Source organism: Drosophila busckii, chromosome 2L, assembly GCF_011750605.1.
Source record: "Drosophila busckii strain San Diego stock center, stock number 13000-0081.31 chromosome 2L, ASM1175060v1, whole genome shotgun sequence".
Classification (NCBI taxonomy): Eukaryota; Metazoa; Arthropoda; class Insecta; order Diptera; family Drosophilidae; genus Drosophila; species Drosophila busckii.
The window spans coordinates 9,203,532-9,221,976 of NC_046604.1; the positions used below are offsets into that span (position 1 = coordinate 9,203,532).

General features: G+C 37.4%; 2 protein-coding genes across 2 annotated transcripts in view; one reads left to right on the forward strand and one right to left on the reverse strand.

Moving 5' to 3' along the window:
- Nucleotides 1-3,608: 3,608 nt before the first annotated feature.
- On the reverse strand, nucleotides 3,609-15,378 carry LOC108607106 (cGMP-dependent protein kinase 1). Its single transcript, XM_033294319.1, is given in 12 exon segments — nucleotides 3,609-4,189; nucleotides 4,477-4,710; nucleotides 4,766-5,083; nucleotides 5,138-5,376; nucleotides 5,581-5,750; nucleotides 5,811-6,094; nucleotides 6,182-6,342; nucleotides 7,636-7,722; nucleotides 7,724-8,650; nucleotides 9,038-9,109; nucleotides 12,853-13,134; nucleotides 15,318-15,378. Coding segments are annotated over 11 exon segments (3,120 nt in total). The 5' UTR covers nucleotides 12,958-13,134; nucleotides 15,318-15,378; the 3' UTR covers nucleotides 3,609-3,666.
- Nucleotides 13,968-18,445, forward strand: part of LOC108607780 (CG31714) — an 86,925-nt gene continuing 82,447 nt past the window's right edge. The window contains exon 1 of the mRNA XM_033294198.1: nucleotides 13,968-13,988. Within this exon, the coding sequence (XP_033150089.1) occupies nucleotides 13,968-13,988 (21 nt within the window). The remainder of the gene's footprint in view (nucleotides 13,989-18,445) is intronic.

Consider the following 18,445-nt stretch of genomic DNA (forward strand, 5'->3'; position numbering starts at 1 on the left):
TTGTGACAGTTTCGGGCTTAATGAAGAACAAATATTGTTTTGCTTCTGTACTATTTGCTATAAATAGCAAACTGGGCCACATTTGAGATTAACAAAATTTTAATAAACGAGTTCAGCTGAATAAGCTGTTTGTTTATTTCTGATATTTGTATATGCTTATCAATTATTCAATTTAAGTAAGCAAATTATATGATATTAATACAAATGTAGGTTTTTTCTAATAATAATACAAAATTAATACAAAATTCTGAGTGCCAAATTTTAAATGCTTTTGTATAAATTTGGGATATAATTGCCAGTAAGAATTTAAAATTATTGGCTTTTGTGGTAATATTTTATTTTTATAATTAAGCATTTACTACTACACACTCATTCCGCGTTTATTTGCAAACATGTTTGTTAACGGTGCTCATTAAGATATTGAGTAAGCCTATATATTATTACAATTTAATTCTCGTTCCTTCTAAATCATAAGAATCCAATATGTAAAGAAAAAATTACTGAACAGGTATTCAACACGTTGTGGTACTAATGAAATGAAGATAAAATGAACTATGACCAAGATCGAAGATATGTGTAAGATTTAGGGCAAAAGTCTTGACTTAACCTAGGAAATGCAGTCATTTACTTTCACTCGGATTTGTAACTTTAAGAGCTTTCGAACACCATCTTTACTTAGCCCACTGGTTACCGCTCATATAAAATATTGGTGAAATTATTTTGGGAATGCATTGGTAGTAACCAATTCACACCAATCACTCGAATTTTTAAACTATTTGGCGTTGTATTACTTAGGTTACATATTCTATAGTTGGTGAATTGGTGAATTTACTAAATGTTTTTTATAAATAAAATCACCAACAAAATCACCAATACGCTGATACAAGCCGTAGTGAAAGGTAGAGGGTTTCAAACAATATTTAATTCATTTGTTTGATGTGGCTTACTTTTTTGAATTTATGGTAATGCGCACTTGTTAGCTATCTATCACTATCAGCACTTCTTAAGAAGGAGATTAGAAAAGTTCCACTTGTCAAGTGGAATTGTAACATGCTATAATTCAACATCGATTTTCACAATTAATAATGATAAGTCTCATTGATAGTTTGCCTATAAAAAGCGCGAGCTCGACAAGTTCACAATTAGTTTACATTGATATTTGAATTAAAGAGGCAATAGGTTCGTGAAAATGAAAACTCTTTGTTCTATTTGGGCAATTGCGCTCTTAGTTGGAGTGCAAGGCTTAGCACAGCAGCAAGTTGGCAATACCCGTGATCAGCAGTCGCTTATGAGTAGCGATCAGGAGAAAGCCTACTATCCTTCCAGCTGTCCACCATGGGAAAACATCTATACCATCCAAGTGCCTGGAGTGGCGCCTTTTAATGCTTTGTGTGATTCCACACTAGCTGGAGATGGTTGGTTGGTAGTCGCGCGTCGTTTTGATGGTAGTGAGAATTTTTATCGCAATTGGACAATGTACAAGCAAGGCTTCGGTGATCTGTCTAGAGAGTTTTTTATTGGGCTTGGATAATCTGCATGCTATAACCGCCAGTCAGGCCCATGAGCTATACATATTATATCGAAGATTTTGAAGGACAACATAGATATGCTCTGTACAGCGACTTTGCCATAAGCAATGAGAATAAACTTTATGAAATGCAAATATTGGGAAAATATTCCGGAGATGCTGGCGATGCGCTGCGACGTCATGCAAATCAGAAATTTTCAACCTTTGATAAAAGAAGTAATAATTGTCCTATTGACAGAAGAGGTGCTTGGTGGTATAAGGACTGTGCGGACTGGTAATTAATTACTTTTTTTTTAGCTGTTTATGTCAGCTAATTAATATTTCTTTTTATTAGTAATCTGTTTGCAATGTATATGAGCGGAAAGTTTGGAACTGAGTTTAGCTTTATTGGCATGTCATGGGACACTTGGCGTGACGCACGTTATTCCCTTAAAGTAATGCAGATGATGGTGCGTCCAAAATCCAATCGAGTTGAGAAGAAGTTGTAAATTTACAGATTGTTACCAATAATTATAATTTGAATCAATACAAGATTGAATAAATAAATATTGTTAAAAATCTTGACAAAAATGGTATTGAAAACTCGTACTATAAAAGACTCGAATACATTTCTTCATTGATACCATAGTTCTCAAAACAAGCCCTGCTATCATCAAAACTTTCGCGAATAATTGTTTTTTAGCTAACAACTTTATTTTAAATACATTCGTTTACCTTTCGAAAATTATATAAAGTTTTGTAAACTGCACTGATTATGAAAACAATTATAGCGTTTTGTTAATAATAATGTTAATAATGTTAATTTTGATGATAAACGAAACATTTCGGTGTTGAATTTCAAATTTGGCCTCATACTTTTATTTCTATCTTGGCTAACTGCATAAGTAACTACATACAAACAACAGTAAGAAAAACATAGTCAAAATTCTACAAACTTTTTTACGTTAACTGGATGGAAGGGTGGGTTCATGTTAGAGCGCTGGTTTGTTTGGGAAATATTGTTTGATTTTGCTATATAACTTGCAAAAATAAATTGATCCTCATAATGTACACGTACCAAGAATTCCTAAGCACCTAAGTGGGTTTGAAATATCAATTTTGTTAACTGATTTAATATAGTTACAGTAGCTATAAAAGTTTTAAACATAAAAAAAGTTTCCTGCTTCAACTTCGCTCCTACGTCAATAGTTACTCTTCTATAAACCAATCGATACTTTAATTTTATTGATAACTGCGCGAAATTCAAATTAACAGATCTGTCTATTTTACTCACTTATCCCAATCTATGCTATGTGGTCTTTGCTAAGTTCTATAAATTTCATAAGCTTCTGATTAGACACAGAGGCAAATTAAATTCGTTGTGATATTCTGTCTGGCTTGCGTTGTGTGTATAGCAGCCAAAAGACTTTGTCATTGTCATTGTCAGTTGTCTGTTGTTGTCTGTTGTCATATAAATAGACGCATTTAGTTCATATAATTATACTTGACTCCGTTTCATATTTGTGCACACATTGTGAGCATCCGTACAAAAGGAGCAACCACATTAATAACAACCTTGGCTGCACCTTGAGCAATGCAGACAGACAGCTCAGCTTGGCTCTGCTATTGACGAAAACAATAAACTTTGTGGTGGGATGGGTGGCGGGGCAGGGTGGATATGTGCAACAGTAAGCCGCAAGCGATGCAATTACGAAACAAATGAATGTCAACGGCACTTTCATAATTATAGCTGTACTGATTATGATAATAATAATGCATGAAAATAGCTTTTGTTGCAGCAGACAACAATGAGACAAGCTTGGCTTACATCTAGACAAAAGCTGTTTAGTCTGGCAGCAACTTGCAACTTTGCGGCAACTATTGAAAATACTGCTGAGCATGCTTAATTGAAAATGTTTATTTACTTTAGCTGTCTCCGCTGCAGCTGAAAGGTAACTACGCTTGATAAGAAGCGCATAACAAGTTTGCGCTTCTAATTGAACTCAGCGCAAACAAAAAAGTCGTAGATTGCAAAATAGCGCAACTTTTTTTTAGCAATTGTAATATCAATTTATTTACATTATATACTTAAATAGTAGTTACAAAACTATTACATAATATCTCAATGCTTCGAATACTTCAATAATTGTTAACACTTATCAAAAGTCCTTGTCCCAGCCGCTCAGCTCCTCGGGCGGCTCGTAGTCATTCTCCACGCCCAGCGGCATAAAGTACTGCAAGTCCTTCCAACTCTTCAACGGTCGCTTTATGGGCGATGTCAATTGCTTCTGCTTCAGTTGCACCCAGTCCAAGCTATCGAACCAGCTGTGCCGCTTTATATCCGCAATGCCTCTGCGCTGATAGCCCAAACGCTCTGCCGGCAACTGTTTGCACAAGTGCCGTATCAGATGCTGCGCGGACTTGGGTATGCGTGAGGGCATCGCAATGAGATCGATGCCACCAAGTATCTTCTGGTAGATCTTGACTTGATTCACGCCGCGGAAAGGCGTCTGGCCCACCAGCAGCTCGTAGATCAATATGCCAAGACCCCAATAGTCGACGGAACGGTCATGTCCGCGATCCAATATAATCTCTGGCGCCACATACTCGGGTGTGCCGGCAAATGTATTGGTTTTCTCATTGGGCCGCACATATTTGGCAAATCCAAAACATTTGTTGTAGCTTAAGAATTATAAATAATAATCAATTAATAATGCAAGCACTCAATTTCTATTCCAAGAAAAGTGTTTCAATTGCTTTTCTAATGAAAGTGTTTCGAATGGGGTCAAGTGTTAATTAAATTAATTTTTTATATTGAAATAACCCTATAAGTATACATGGGTATTGAAACTAATTTAATCTAAGTGTGAAAATAATAATGATTCTAGAATATAATGGAAATTATAGGAATAGTAATGGCATTGAAATGACAATTGGATAACGAATCTTAGGTTTGAAATGGACTACACACCAACTTGCAATAGCCATCGCTACTGAGCATTAGATTCTCCGGCTTCAAGTCCCTGTAGATGAAGTTGTGAGCATGCAGATAATCGAAAGCTTCCACCACACAGCCCGCTATGAATTTGGCAGTCTTGTCGTCGAAGTACTGACGCTTTGTCATCACCGTCCACACATCCCCGCCCATGCAGGCCTCCATCAAAAAGTACACATACTTCTCATTGCGATAGGTGCGATAGAGTCTGCAAAGAGCAAACGCATGAGCAATGCAGGGAAGAAGCTGCTCGAGCTACTTACTGCGCAATGAACGGTGAAGCGCGACACTTGATCATGACATTCTTTTCATTGTAGACATGCTCGATTTGATCCTGTTTGATGACCTCAATCTTTTTGATTATCTTCAAGGCAAATGCCTGCGTATTGTAAGCAACAAGATCGACGCGTCCAAAGGCGCCAGATCCCAGTGTGGCCACCTTCTTCAGATCCGATATGGCAATGTGAGCGTGTTCATTATCAAATTCCGCACTCTTATTGCTCGAACGCTCGCTGCCATTGGACTGCACGTCAGGCTTTTCGCTCAGTTGCCTTATGGTGCCCAAATAGCTGACAAAGGCTCTGAAATAGGCACAGCTAGAGTTACTTTCTCTTTTATTCTGATTATAAGCTTACTCTCGCTCCAGCTTGAGCACCTCTGAGCCTGGTGCATCCGCATAGACACTCGCTTGCCGCACATCCGCATTCATAAGCGCCTGTTCTCCAAAGTAATCGCCACGCTTGCGTTTCGCCACCACCTGCTCCACGCCAGCAGCGTCCTTTTTCTTAATAGTAACCGTGCCGCCGCGTATAATAAAGAACTCATTACCCAGTTCACCTTCACGCACAATGCAGCTGCCCGTCTCATAGAATTTCTATTTGAAAAGTAAATTGTTTAATTTATCATAGAAGCAACCCTTTAGTAATGGTGTTATTAACTGGAGAATTATGTTGGTGATTCTATCAATGAAAAGCATGCAGTGAATTTAGGTTACGTTGAGAATTACAAGATAATAGCTTAAGTAATGCCACTGAATTTGGATTTTATCTTCACTGGGAAGAGACATTTGTCAACTTACACGCTGCAGTAGATCCACCACTTTTCCGAGTAGACTCTCTTCCAGTTCCTGCAGAAAGGGCGCTGAGCGCAAAAACTGCAAATTCTCTTCACGCTCGCGTGAGCCTGAGAGCTGCATAATTGCGCGAAAAGTCTCCCGCGCAATCTTCCAGACGCGTGCATCGCTGGCAGCTACAAAGTGAGTCAGAGTTAGTAGCTTTTAGTTAATTAAACCATTAAATTTAAACTCACCCTTGATGGTCGCTTTGCGTGGCGCATTATAAAGTATGGCCAGCTCGCCAAAGACTGTGGCTGGTCCAAAGTTGCCCACCTTGTGACCCGCTTGTATTACCTCGTAGTAGCCGTCGGCGGAGACAAATATCTCGGAGCCCTCGTCGTGCTCCATGATAATGTAACTGTTTTGCTTGTAGCTGGCTGGGGCCATTGCATTAATCACCATCTCCTTGCGCTCCTTATCCATTAGATTGTTGAGGAAATCATTGCGTTCAATGGCATTGAGTATGAGATTGCGTGTGCTTAAATGATCAGTTAGACAGTCAACAAGAGTTTTTTCTTTTTTATTTTATTTTATTCGAGTTGCGTTATTTGTTCGCTTTACTCACGCTTCGTCCTTGGCAATATATTCGATTTCAATATTCTGCTGCACGGGCAAATTTGGTCGCATATAGATGAGACCACCTTCCACGCGTTGTAGTTTGGTAATAGAGCTTTGGCTACTGCGGCTATTATAGTGTTGTTCCAGCTCGGACTTGGTCAAGTTATCCTAATTGTAGCAATGGACAAAATCCGAATTACTTTTGTTGTTGGTCTTAGAGCTCAGCTAATAGTACGCGGTTAAAGTAATTGATAGCTATTCTCCTCCCTCCCACCTCTGACTATGTCAACTAAATCGTTTGAATAGCTAGAATGCACTTTACTACGCTGCGTATACTTAATACGCCACGTAGCGGTTTTCCTTGCTACTGCGTTTAAATATTTAGCCCCACTATAAGCATTTCCTATTTTTGGGCTGCGAGCCAAACTATCAAGTCTTAAATTACAAGCGGACATAAAAATAACAAAATTGTTGTAGCTCGAGTAACAAGTTCACTTTCAATGTGGGGACGTAAATGTGAGCAGCAGCTACACGGTCTGGTTTGGTCTGCTCGCCAAAAAGTTAGCTAGAGTTCATGTCTGTTGGCAAACAATTAACATTTCGTTCTGTATTTAGCAAGCATGTCGAGAAGAGAAGAAGAAGAAGGAGAAGCTCCCAGCATAGCGGTCAAGTGGGAGTTGCTCTTGTGCTTAGCTTGTTGCTGCTCTAAACTATTTATTATTGTTTTGTTTGCTTGTGTGTGTGCGCATAATTCAATTAGCTAGTAGCAGCTAATTAATACAGCAAGTTTTATGCTAAGCCAGCTAAAATTTGACGCAGCCAACTTTTTAATACACTTTGAAGCGCGATAATTTAATCGATCGGTCAGTTGTACTTCCATTTGAGCTAATGTGAGTTGAACTTTATGGGAATTACTTGAATTGTGGGCTTGGAGTGTGAATATTAAAATTCTAAAACAAACTGTATCTGTTCTGGGTATAGAAGTACCTAATTACACAATTTGGAGGACTCTTGCAATAGTAGTCCTTGAGATCTTGGTGCTCATACACACAGAAATACAGATGAACAATAAAACAGGGCACCTAGACAATGAAAGTCTCAAAGATTTAGTTGTTTATGTAGAAGGAGATGGTCGCATTAGTATTGTGATTCTCAGACATCCCAGTCACCTTAGTAAAAATTATCAAAGTGTATAGAAATGAAAATTATTTAGAGTAATTTATGCTTGCAAGGTAAAAGGCTCTTAAATTATAATTATAGCTTAACTTAGTAGTAGCTTGTAAATTAAAACGCTAATAAACAAGTCCTAGAAAGTTTCCCTTCAACTGGAACTTGAGCTTGACGGCGCTCTTAAATTTTGAACTTAAGCCTTGGACCCAAAAAAGACTTTTTCGAAACCATTTGCTGCATTCACCACAAAGTCAACCATTGATGGCAATTTGGACTGCATGCGTTACTTGCCTGACTATTGGAAGTGCTGAAGCTTTGGCTCTGTAGTTTCAGTTGTAGCTTCAGTTGCCTCTGGGCCGGTTGCGTTGTCCTTGACCGCTGTCTTTTTGCGCAAATGCAGCGGAGTGGCTGGCTTGAGCAGCTCCAGGGGCATGGGCGGAGGTGGGGGAATCATAATATCGGGCATAGTGGACACACGTCGCTTTTGATGGCTGCCTCCTCCTCCATTCGCAGTTGCCGTCTCGTTGGCAATGATGCTTTTCGATCTACTCAGATAATTGAGTGACATATTGCTTTTACTCTTTGCTGGCATCTTTTGCTGCTCGTACCCCAGAACTTGTGGCTGGCTCTGTGGTAATGTGCCATTTGCCAGTTTGTTGCAGTTGTTGCTGTTGTTGTTGTTGTCGTTGCTGTGGCAGGACAAAGTGTCATCATCAGCGTTTAGTTCCTGTGTAAGACCAATGAAAAATTTTACATTTGTCTCTGCCTCTGCCTCTGCATTTGGTGTGAATGTTGTGGGCGGCACCGACGCCTCACTGTCGCCACTCTCATCAATTATGCCATTCACATTCACTTTGAGCTTTGACTGGGAGCCGTCCACAGCATCAGCAGAGGTGCGCTCGTCCTCCTCGTCAGCATCCGCTGGGGGCGCCTCGGTGGGCAGCGCTGTGGGGCGTCGCTCTTTGACGGGCTTTAACTTTGAATTGCTACGTGTGACATTAATTGCACAGCCATTGACTGGCAGAGTCTCTTTCTCCTGCTCCTGCTCCTGCGCCTTGGCCTTGTCCTTGCCCACATCCTTCTCCCGCTCTTCGCTCTGCAGCAGCAGCCTGTTCTTGTTAGAGCGAAACATCTTTCTCTGCTGTATGCCCAAGCTGCTGTCATCCGGCAAGCCATCAGCATTGCTAACTGTGCTGGGCGTGCTGGTCAAATTTTCGTTAACAATCTGCTGCTGCTGCTGCTGTTGCTGCTGCTGCGATTGTGGATTGTGGGCTGTGGACTGTTGCCTTAGGCGCTGCAGCTGCGCCTAATAGCCCCCAAAGCGCACAAGAGCCAAGGCGCACATGGGAACCAAACATTTACAAAGACAAACAAAGTGCGGCATGGAGTTGGGTGGGCATTGTTTGTGTTGTAGTTGTTGTTGTTGTTGTTGTGGGTGTGTACATATTTACAAATGTGTTGTTGTTGTGGCTAAAATGCAGAAATGCTAATGCATTTGCTGGCTGCTGTTGTTTGCATCATTTCGTTTGAAAGTATAAGAAACATGTGTGCAAATATTAATTGAGTTTAACAAAGACAAGCACAAAAACTAAACTGTTGCCAGCCACGCCCACTTCGGCTTTGCGTGGTGATTGTTACTCCAAAGAGCGGCTACACTACTATTTGCTTTTAAACCAAAATACAAAGCACTCACCTCACTGGCACTGGGCGTGATAATGGGGGAGTAAAGCGGTTTCTCCTCCCTTCGTATATACAGACCAATTTGCTGAAAATACAAAGCAGAACAAGTGTGCAAAAGTGAATTAAATAGGAGAAATTAAATTTTAGCAAATTTATATTAAATAAATAAGAAATATCCCTTTAAAGTAAATACAAATTTTAATACCGTATACGTAATATTATTAGAAACGAACAAAATAATAAATTTAAATAAATTAAAAAACTAAAAGTAAATAATATTAAAATTTTATCCATATGCTTTATATTGAAAACAGCATAAAATAATAAGAAAATATGAATATAAATATAGAAAATATAGTAAAACAAATATTAAAATAAAAAAATTGTATGCTCAATAATACACAAAATTAGAAATCATACTAAAAAATATAAAATATAACACATAAATAGTAAATTACATTAAATAAATTTCAAATGAATAAAATTTACTTATCAAACAAAAAGATTTTTTATTTGCATTGATAGATTGAACATAACAATATTTATAGCATCAGCATAAACAAATAAAATTGTTCACATAACTAATAAAAAAACAAAACAATTATTTTCCCAGTTGTAAAAGTTTATTGATTGGAAAATCACCTGGAGAATATCAACAGTTTTTTTTTTATGGCAACCAAAGGGGAATATTTTTCGAATGATAACAAAAGTAATGGATTGTTCAGAAAAATGGGCAAACAAGCTGTGAAAGTAAGCAAATAATGCCGCTTACTATCACCCACTGTCTTTATAGATGTTTGAGTGTTTGTTTGGCTTTGAAATCAATCTGGCAACTGACACAGCTGATAAATTCCGTGAGCATCAGCATCAGCTTCATGTTGCCAGTTTATGCCCACAAGGAGCCGCAGCAACAACACAACAAAACAAGATGCCATTGTGTGTGCTATCTTATAAAGTATATATGGCTTTTGGTATTTGTGTGATGGAAATTCGCAATTCTTTCTGTCTTTTTGCATTTGATACTTTTGAGCTTTGCTTTTCATATTGCATACAAAACTGTCATTTGCTTGAATCTCTGCAACGGAATCCCAACAAAGTTGTGGGCTTTGCCGCACTTTTGTTTATCTGACAGTTGTTGTTTAATATTTTTCACTCGCTTTCAGCGGATTGATGCACGCGTTGAGCTGCCGCAGCTTAAATGCTTATAAGTTACTATCGCTCATTTGAGGCTTTTCATTTCATTGATGTAGTTTGCAATTTCATTGAAGAAAGTCATTTATTTATGAGAGATATTGAATGAATGACTCACAGTATTGACTTTTGCTCAGTAATGGCTTTAAATTGTTGCTGCTTGCTCGAGCTTTATCAGCAGCGCTATTTTATTGTTTGTTTAACTTTTATTTACACGCTCGTTGTTCACGAAAAAAATAAATAATAAATGTAGCTATCTCTATATACACTTACCAAGCTAATTACAGTTGCCCTATAAACTTGTTCAAACCAATCAATGAGCTTTAAATTAAACTAACTTGATGCGTTTATTATCAGTATGACGCTTTCCATTATTTATAGAGTATTTACATGTTCATATATAGCTCTTAAGCTATAAATTGCAATATTTGTGCAACTGTTGGCATCATTGCTTATTAATAAGAGCAGCAGCTTTGTTTATCTGCATGTAAACAAAATGCGAAATAATTAAGAATTTTCAAAAATACGAATTTATTTAAAAAGTTTTGTTTGCTGAGCAAGTTAAGACGCTGTAGCTTGGAATGATATCAAAGGTTTTATATGTATTTCTATTAATAATTTGATTTCTTATAAGCTCGCTTAGTCCTTGTATTAAATGACAAATACTTTTGGAAACTTTTAGCACTTATAGTTTTGAAGCTTAGTGGGCTTCGACTGGGGGTTACATCTGTGCTGGGGTAAGATCTATCCACTCTCTAACTGAATCGCTTAACGGCGGCGATTAGTAACTTATTCATTGTCAGCTTAAGCCAGGACTTAAAAGCTTTTTGGCCAAAACACCAAACCAAACTTTTGGCTACCCTTTCAGTTGTCAAATCGTCTTATCTCGCAATTGGCAGACAGTCGTGCAGGTAATAAAATATTCAAAACCTTTTTTTCGCCCCAGCTTAGGCAAGTGGAGTAGGAGCCGTCAAAAACGTTGCTGTCATTGTCATTGTGGTTGTTGCTATTGCTGTTGTTGTGGTTGTTGTTGTTGTTGGGAGGGCAGCCACAGAAGCCGCATAAATAAACACATGTCAATATGCAGATCGCGTGCTTGGGCTCCACTTTGATATGCTAATCAGCCTTAAACGACGACATTTTGACAGGTTTTCCCTTCTTTTTCCCACGGAAATCAACAGCATCAAACCAACCCAATGCCGATTAGCTACATATATAGTTGTCGCCAATGCCAACGTGACTGTGACTTCCGCACACTTCTGACTTCTGACTGTGTCTGTATCTGTATCTGTGTGATTTCCAACATTTTCAATGATTTAATCGTCTGTGCGTGTGTGTGTGTTTGTCTAAGGGTATGCGCCCACATTTTTACTTTGACTTTGAAGTCGCTGCAGCGGCATTTTAAATTGCCACAACGTGCGTCTGTTGCAAGCAATCATATTGATCTACAACACGTTTGCCGGCAGCTTGCACAACTGACAGTCACGAGTCGACTAAATTTCCCAGATAGCTTAACAGCCTAAGCGAGTGTCATTTGCCAATCAACCAGCCAAATGATTTCCTATACATTTCCTCTTTGATTCACACACACACACACCTGCTTTTTATATATGATACTCAGGCTGCTGCGCCTATTTAATATGCATAAAGTGCGAAAATCATATCAGATAATCTCTTATATTTTTTGTCAATTTGCATAATGGCCAAACTCTTTTTTTTTTGTTTTATGTATGTGTCTTTGCTAATCGATAAACACATAAATCCAAACTATGCAAAGTTTGATTATCCGCGATAACTAGCGCTAGTATAATTGCCGATAGGCATTAGCTAATCATAATTCCATTGAATGTGCTCTGATTATATAAGATAGTTTTGTTTGTTTTTTTTGTTGTTTATGCCAGCCAGACTGTACTTTGTACACTTAAAAATTGAGTTTCAATTGAAAATTCAATTTTATATGAGAAATAATTGCCTTTGATGTCAAAGTTCAATTGTTATACACTTTGAAATTTGTTTCAAATGGAAAAGGGTATCCAATATGTGTGTAACAAGCAGACGGAGGCGTCGCAGACGCCATAAAGAATATATTTTGAAACAGTCCGAGGCTGAGTCGATATATTCATGTGCGTTTATTTGTCTGTCTGTATGAGCAGCAAGAAATCCGAGACTATAATAGCTAGAGTTACAAAATTTGGTATATAGATATTTTAATGTATTGCTCTTAATCTTCTTCCCACTCCTCCGCAAATCACATGACAACATGGCTTGAAAATTGAAACACAAAAAACCGTTTTGCTCTTACAATTTAGAGTAGTCGCATAAATAGCTTCGCTTAAGTTGAATTCCTTGTTGCTTAATTGACAACTTCTCATCTAATTTTTGTTGTTAAGCTTTCATTTTATCGTTGGCCAATTGAAAATAATACGAATATTGATAGGCATATCTAAATTTTTGCGGTCAATTTTCGTATTTTTTGGCACTTGGCTATAGGCATTATTTATGGCTATCACCGCTTAAGTTGATTAAGTGTTTAATCAATGCTGCTTATCTTAACAATAACAAAATACAAACTACATGTGACGTAGTCTCTCTCTTTCTCTCACTCACTCTCTCTCTCTCACACTCTGGTAAACTCACCACGGGACTATCTTGTGTGTTGAGTATGGTGTCTGAGTTTTCATCTTGGGCCGGTGTGAATTTGTTTTTGCTGCGATGATGAAAGAAGCGCGGAAAGCAGGCCATGTTTACGCTCTTTGTATATATGTATATATATGTGTGTGGGTGGTGGGTGGGTGTTTAGGGGTCGCTCTGTGAGGCGTCAGCTCACACGCTCAGTTGTTAAATAGTTGATATTGTTTATTGTTGCCACTGCCGTTTGCTTCGGTTAGTTAGCATATTTATCGCACATTGTCTTTGCTGCTATATTTGTTATTATATTTTATTATTATTTGTATAACTATTGTTGTTTTTGTTGTTGTTGCTGCATTTAATGGGTTAAACGCTTTTGATTACTGTTGCCAGACTGTGTGATTTATGTGCGCTGTTAAATTTATTGACTTGGCCTGCAATTGTTGTAACCTGCATATATTTTTAGACCCACGAGTCCGCGAGAGAATTGCAATTTGTCGCAATTGATTGGCGTCTTATCTGGCTGCGAACGCGCCATATCGTATATATGTAGGCGTTTATTAAATCCTTTTAAATTGATTAGATTTATGGCGGTGCATTTGATTTGTTGGACTTTATCAATTGTACTACTTATGTTAATAATTATGAGCAGCTGGCCATACGCTTTTAGTAGATTCTATAGCAAGGTCGCTGATACAGATAAGAAAATACACAACTTGAGGCATTTAAAGCTTAAATGAATGCAAGTTTTATTTAAGTCTCAAATTTTGAGAGGGGAAGTGCAGCATAGTTAAGCTAAATGCCATACAAAGTGTATATTGGTGGCAGTGGCGTGAATCAAAATCATTAAAAATAGTGGTGCGGTGGCTCATAATTGTGTAAATAGCCTATATCAAATTGTCCGAGTTTAGTGTATTGGACTCAAAGTTTTTAAAGTAGAAGCTAAGCTAAATAATACAATGTGTATATTGTAGTCGTGTGCGTTTCGTTTCATGTGATGCATAATGAAAAATTCATCAAAACTTCCCTTTGCTCCCATACTGATCATTTAACTTTTAATTGGTAATTAGATCAGATGAAGCTCAAATGCTGCTGATTCTAAATTTTAAAGCTTAGTATACGAAATGTCACTTCATGAGTCGCATGTAACGGGAAATTAATTCAAACTTCCCTTTAGAACTGATTGTTTAACTTTTAAAATAATAAGTTCAGATAATTTCACGTTTTACTTTGCTGACTCAAAACTTGTAATGAAATGTCATGTAAAGTGTATAACGTAGTCGTGTGCGCTTCATGAGTCACTTGGGTTGGGAAATTCATTTAAATTCCCTTTACAACTGATCGTTTAACTTTTAATTGGTAAACAGCTTAGCTTTTATATCAGATATGTACTTGTGCGCTTTTTGCCAAAGAGTTGTAAAGTTCACAATTTTCACGCATGGCCAAAACACTGCCCAAGTTAATTAGCCCAAAACCCCACACAGTGTTTATGGTGAATCATGCACTATGGCAGTCAAGTCTTTATCGTGCATCTCTTATCGTATAAAATGCTTAATTGTTTTCTATTAATGCGGGGTCGGTCTGTCTGTCTGTCTGTCTGTCGTTTGTTTGTTTGGTCACCATTGAACCTTTTTGTCTGCTAAGGGCCAATGAAACGCTATAAATTTTAATGTTATCAGCTTCAAATCCCTGGCATGCTGCCCACAAGCTGCTTACAGCTTTTAGATATATTTTGTTGTTTTCATATGTCTGTCACTTGCAGTGCCTTCCTATCGATTTTTATCAGTTATGATTTTAAACTTTTTTGTTTTCTGCTTTGCTTGCTTAGACAACAAATTAGATAAGAGCGCCATATACACAACAACTGTAAATGCCAATGCGAAAAGTTACAAAGTGTGTGAGAGTGGACGGTTTGGTTGTGTTAAAGCAATAAGGAACAACGGGAGATAACAACAAGAGTGTCACGAACTCATAGTTAATTTGTAGACTTCTGTTAATTGTAATACATGTTTTATTTTTGAAAACTATACTGGAACACTTGAACTTTTCAGTTTAAAGCACAGCACTAAAAACAAAATGAACACGGCAACTGTTTATGTCTTTTGATTAGATATCAATATCAGAGCGCAAAGTGATTGATTTGCTAGCTGTGTATAGCATTTATTAAATAGAATACAACAAAATATTTGACAGCACACACAGAGATCGCTCAGGCAGCGCCTTAGCAGCGACTGTTGGCCAAAAGGCGGCAGAAGCGGTAAGAACTCGACTTTCTTATCGAATTTGCTCAATAATTTTCATGAGCAGCGATAAGTGCTTAGCGTTTAGGTAATTCACGCTCATTTGTAATTTATATAGTTATATATATATATGTTTTCATTTCGAGCGTTTAGCATAACAATGCGATTTGCAATTTCCTGCTTAGCGCGCACAAAAAATAAAACTTAATAACGTTTTGCATGCGGGCACGTTACAATTTCCGTTTCATTTGACTCGAGAAAAGCAGCAACAACAATTGCACAATATACAATTTGTTATTGCTTTTGGCTAACACACACACACACACACACACGCACACACGGACAGAGACGACTGCAGCCCGTACACCTGCCACTATGGAGGCTGATAACTCGACTAATTTAATGCGGCCAATTTAAATTGGCAATTTGCTCGACACCGTCGTCGCCGCCGCAGCGTTGGCGTTGACTGCAGCCGCGCTGCCAACAGCTGGGCCCTGAGTTTCTTTATCAGCAAAAGCAGAGCTAAGTTTGAAGTACCGCTACACACACACACAAACCGTTATCTTTGGACAGGTGCTGGGCAAACGCGTCATTGTTTGCAGTGAAACGCTTTTTTAAAAGTATTTATTGTTTGGCAAATAACGACGCTCAAGGGTTGCGAGGTGGCTGCGACTAGTCTAAGCTTTCGCGTAGCTTTCAATCTGTTGAAGAAAGATACAAATTGAAATGCTAAAAATAATATTTTTAATATTGAGACGAACTTCAATATAAGTGGAACAGTATTTAATTTGAATTAATATCGATGTCTCCAGAGAGACTTTTAATATTTCAAATTTGCTGTTTAGAAAATTTCTTCTCCGTAATTGTGTTAAGGGGCAGACTACGGTTCAACTTTCTCGCCAATCTGCTTCGGCGCCTATTTAATTTTAACCCATACCTTACCATATGGATACAATTAAAATTTTGTTAAACTATTTAACTTCTTCAGAAGAAATTTCTTCAAATTTATATGCCACAGTTTTGCATTTATATCATAGCTTGACTTGACAGATCGCCCAAAAGTATGCTATAAAATTTCCAACCCCAAGCCACATTAATTGCTTATATATTTTATAGCACTGTGGCTAAAATTCACTTAGAGTTTTGTCTAACATTTTGTGAAGCTTTTGCGCTTGGTTAATAGAACACGTTGTAATTTGCTTTACAACTCCCGTGAGATTTGCTCACATTATGCATGCAAAGTAAATGAACTTGCGCTGACAGGCAAGTAACAAAAATGTGCAGATGTGTGAGAGCAAAAAAAGAAAAAAAAAGCAAGAAAATTATTCATTTTGCCTAAAATGCGTAACTAAAGTAATTTGAAAGTAAAAATCGCGCACACTCACGCACAGCATTTAGAGTTTAGGCTGGGGGGATTAGTTTGGGGACTGTGCTATTACGTGTGCTTCACACACACACATACACATGTCGCTGTGTGTGTGTGTGTGTGCCAAGTTGGCTTTAGGGCGCTCAAAAGTATGCACGTGTTACGACATTGTCGTTTGATTAAACTTGTTAGCAGCAACGAAAGTTTATACACCTCTTGCTAAAACTTTGGCATTTGGCTTAAAGTTAAACGCGCCGTATGCGTAATACGCACTGACTTGGGTTTCATCAAACGTCAAATACACACACACACACACACACACAGATATATATATATATATATTTAGTTTTGTTTGTTGTTTGCCTGCAGACTGTTTGCTGTTTGCATTATTTTTAGCCTTGATGCTGTCACCGAAAGCTAAGCCTATTAACCTGCAAAGTACTTGCAACGTCTGTCAATAATTTATTATATACTAAAGCCTGCAGGCATTTGAGCTCTCAAACTATTTGCTTTAATTTTCAGCTTGATTTTGACCATTGCATTTGTCATAATTTATGCTCGCCATTTACCTTTGATTCGCATTTATTTGCATTGCTATTAAATTAAATTCCAACGTTTATTGGCTTGGGCTGTTTGCCTTTGTTTAATTAAATTCCTTTTGGAGCATTTAACTTTGAGTTGTGCAAAGATTTAACTGCAGCTGAAGCCATGCAATTTTAATATCTATCCGGCTTCTGTGGCAGCTTTGAAGCATTTTTTCTATTTTAAGTGTTATTAGCATTTTTTTGAAAATAAGCTGTACTATAATTTAAGCTCTTGTAACTATTTAAGCTTTATTATTGATAGTCATTGGACTACATTTCAGTATTGCTTATATATCCGCTTAATTCTTATTTGATTTATCAGGCCTTACCACAACATTTTTGCGTTTGCTTTTACAATTGCTGAACAGTTCAGTTTAGTTAGAAAATGACTCTATTTTTCATATTATTTTCATAATCATTTCATATGGATTTCATTCCTAAATTGTATTGCAGCTGAAACAAAACATAAGCTGTATATATTAGCGTACATTCATTCCTAAAAAATAAGTCAGAATACTAAATATAAATTTAATTTTTGTTTAACATTATATATTTTATTTAAAATTTAACAATATTTTTTTTTAAAGAATTTTAATCTGTGAATTTGAATTTGTTTAAAATTCCAATAATTTTAATTTATAAAAACTTTAATCTGCCAAGTTCGACAATAATTACGTTTAAAGCTTTAAATTCTTTTCAGTTAAATTTAGAAAATATTGATATTTATGATTTTTGAATTTACTAAATAGTATATAAGCCATAAGGTTATGATTGATTTACAATATTTTATTACTACATTCTTCACTTATGTATTCATATCGATATTGTCGTCTATCGAGCTCTGCTCGATTCTTTCTTAGAGTTGCTTAAAGTTATAGGTATCGACATATATGAGAATTTCCGAATAGTAAGAAGTAGTCAATACATTTGCTCATACAGCTTAAACAAATTTTGAATATAGTAGCGTAATTTTTCCAGTGTACCTTGCCTACTTACATATGCTGTTTTTGCTTGAGGGGCACAGACTCGGTGCAAAGCTGCTATTGACTAAAGCAAATCTGCCACTAAAGCTCTGAAAACTGCTGCAAAAAAGTTAAGTAAAGAACAAAAAATTGGTAAAAGTCAACCAGTTGAAGAGCTTTGGCAATTTGGCACTGTGAATGGCGCCTCAGGCAGAACTGTGACAGCTCAGATAGGGGGGTTAGGGCTATGAAACTTGAGCAGTGACTAGGGGAGTGCGAGTGAAAAAAAAAGCGCAGAGGAAACCCAACAAAATATGGGAAAACAATTTGAAAGTTGACAAAGAAATGCGTAGCGCCGGGCAGTGTTGAAGCTTGTCGGCAGCGGATTGGTAGGCGTGGTGTGGATGGTGGTTGTGTGGGGGGGGGTGGGGTGAACTTTTGTTTTATGAG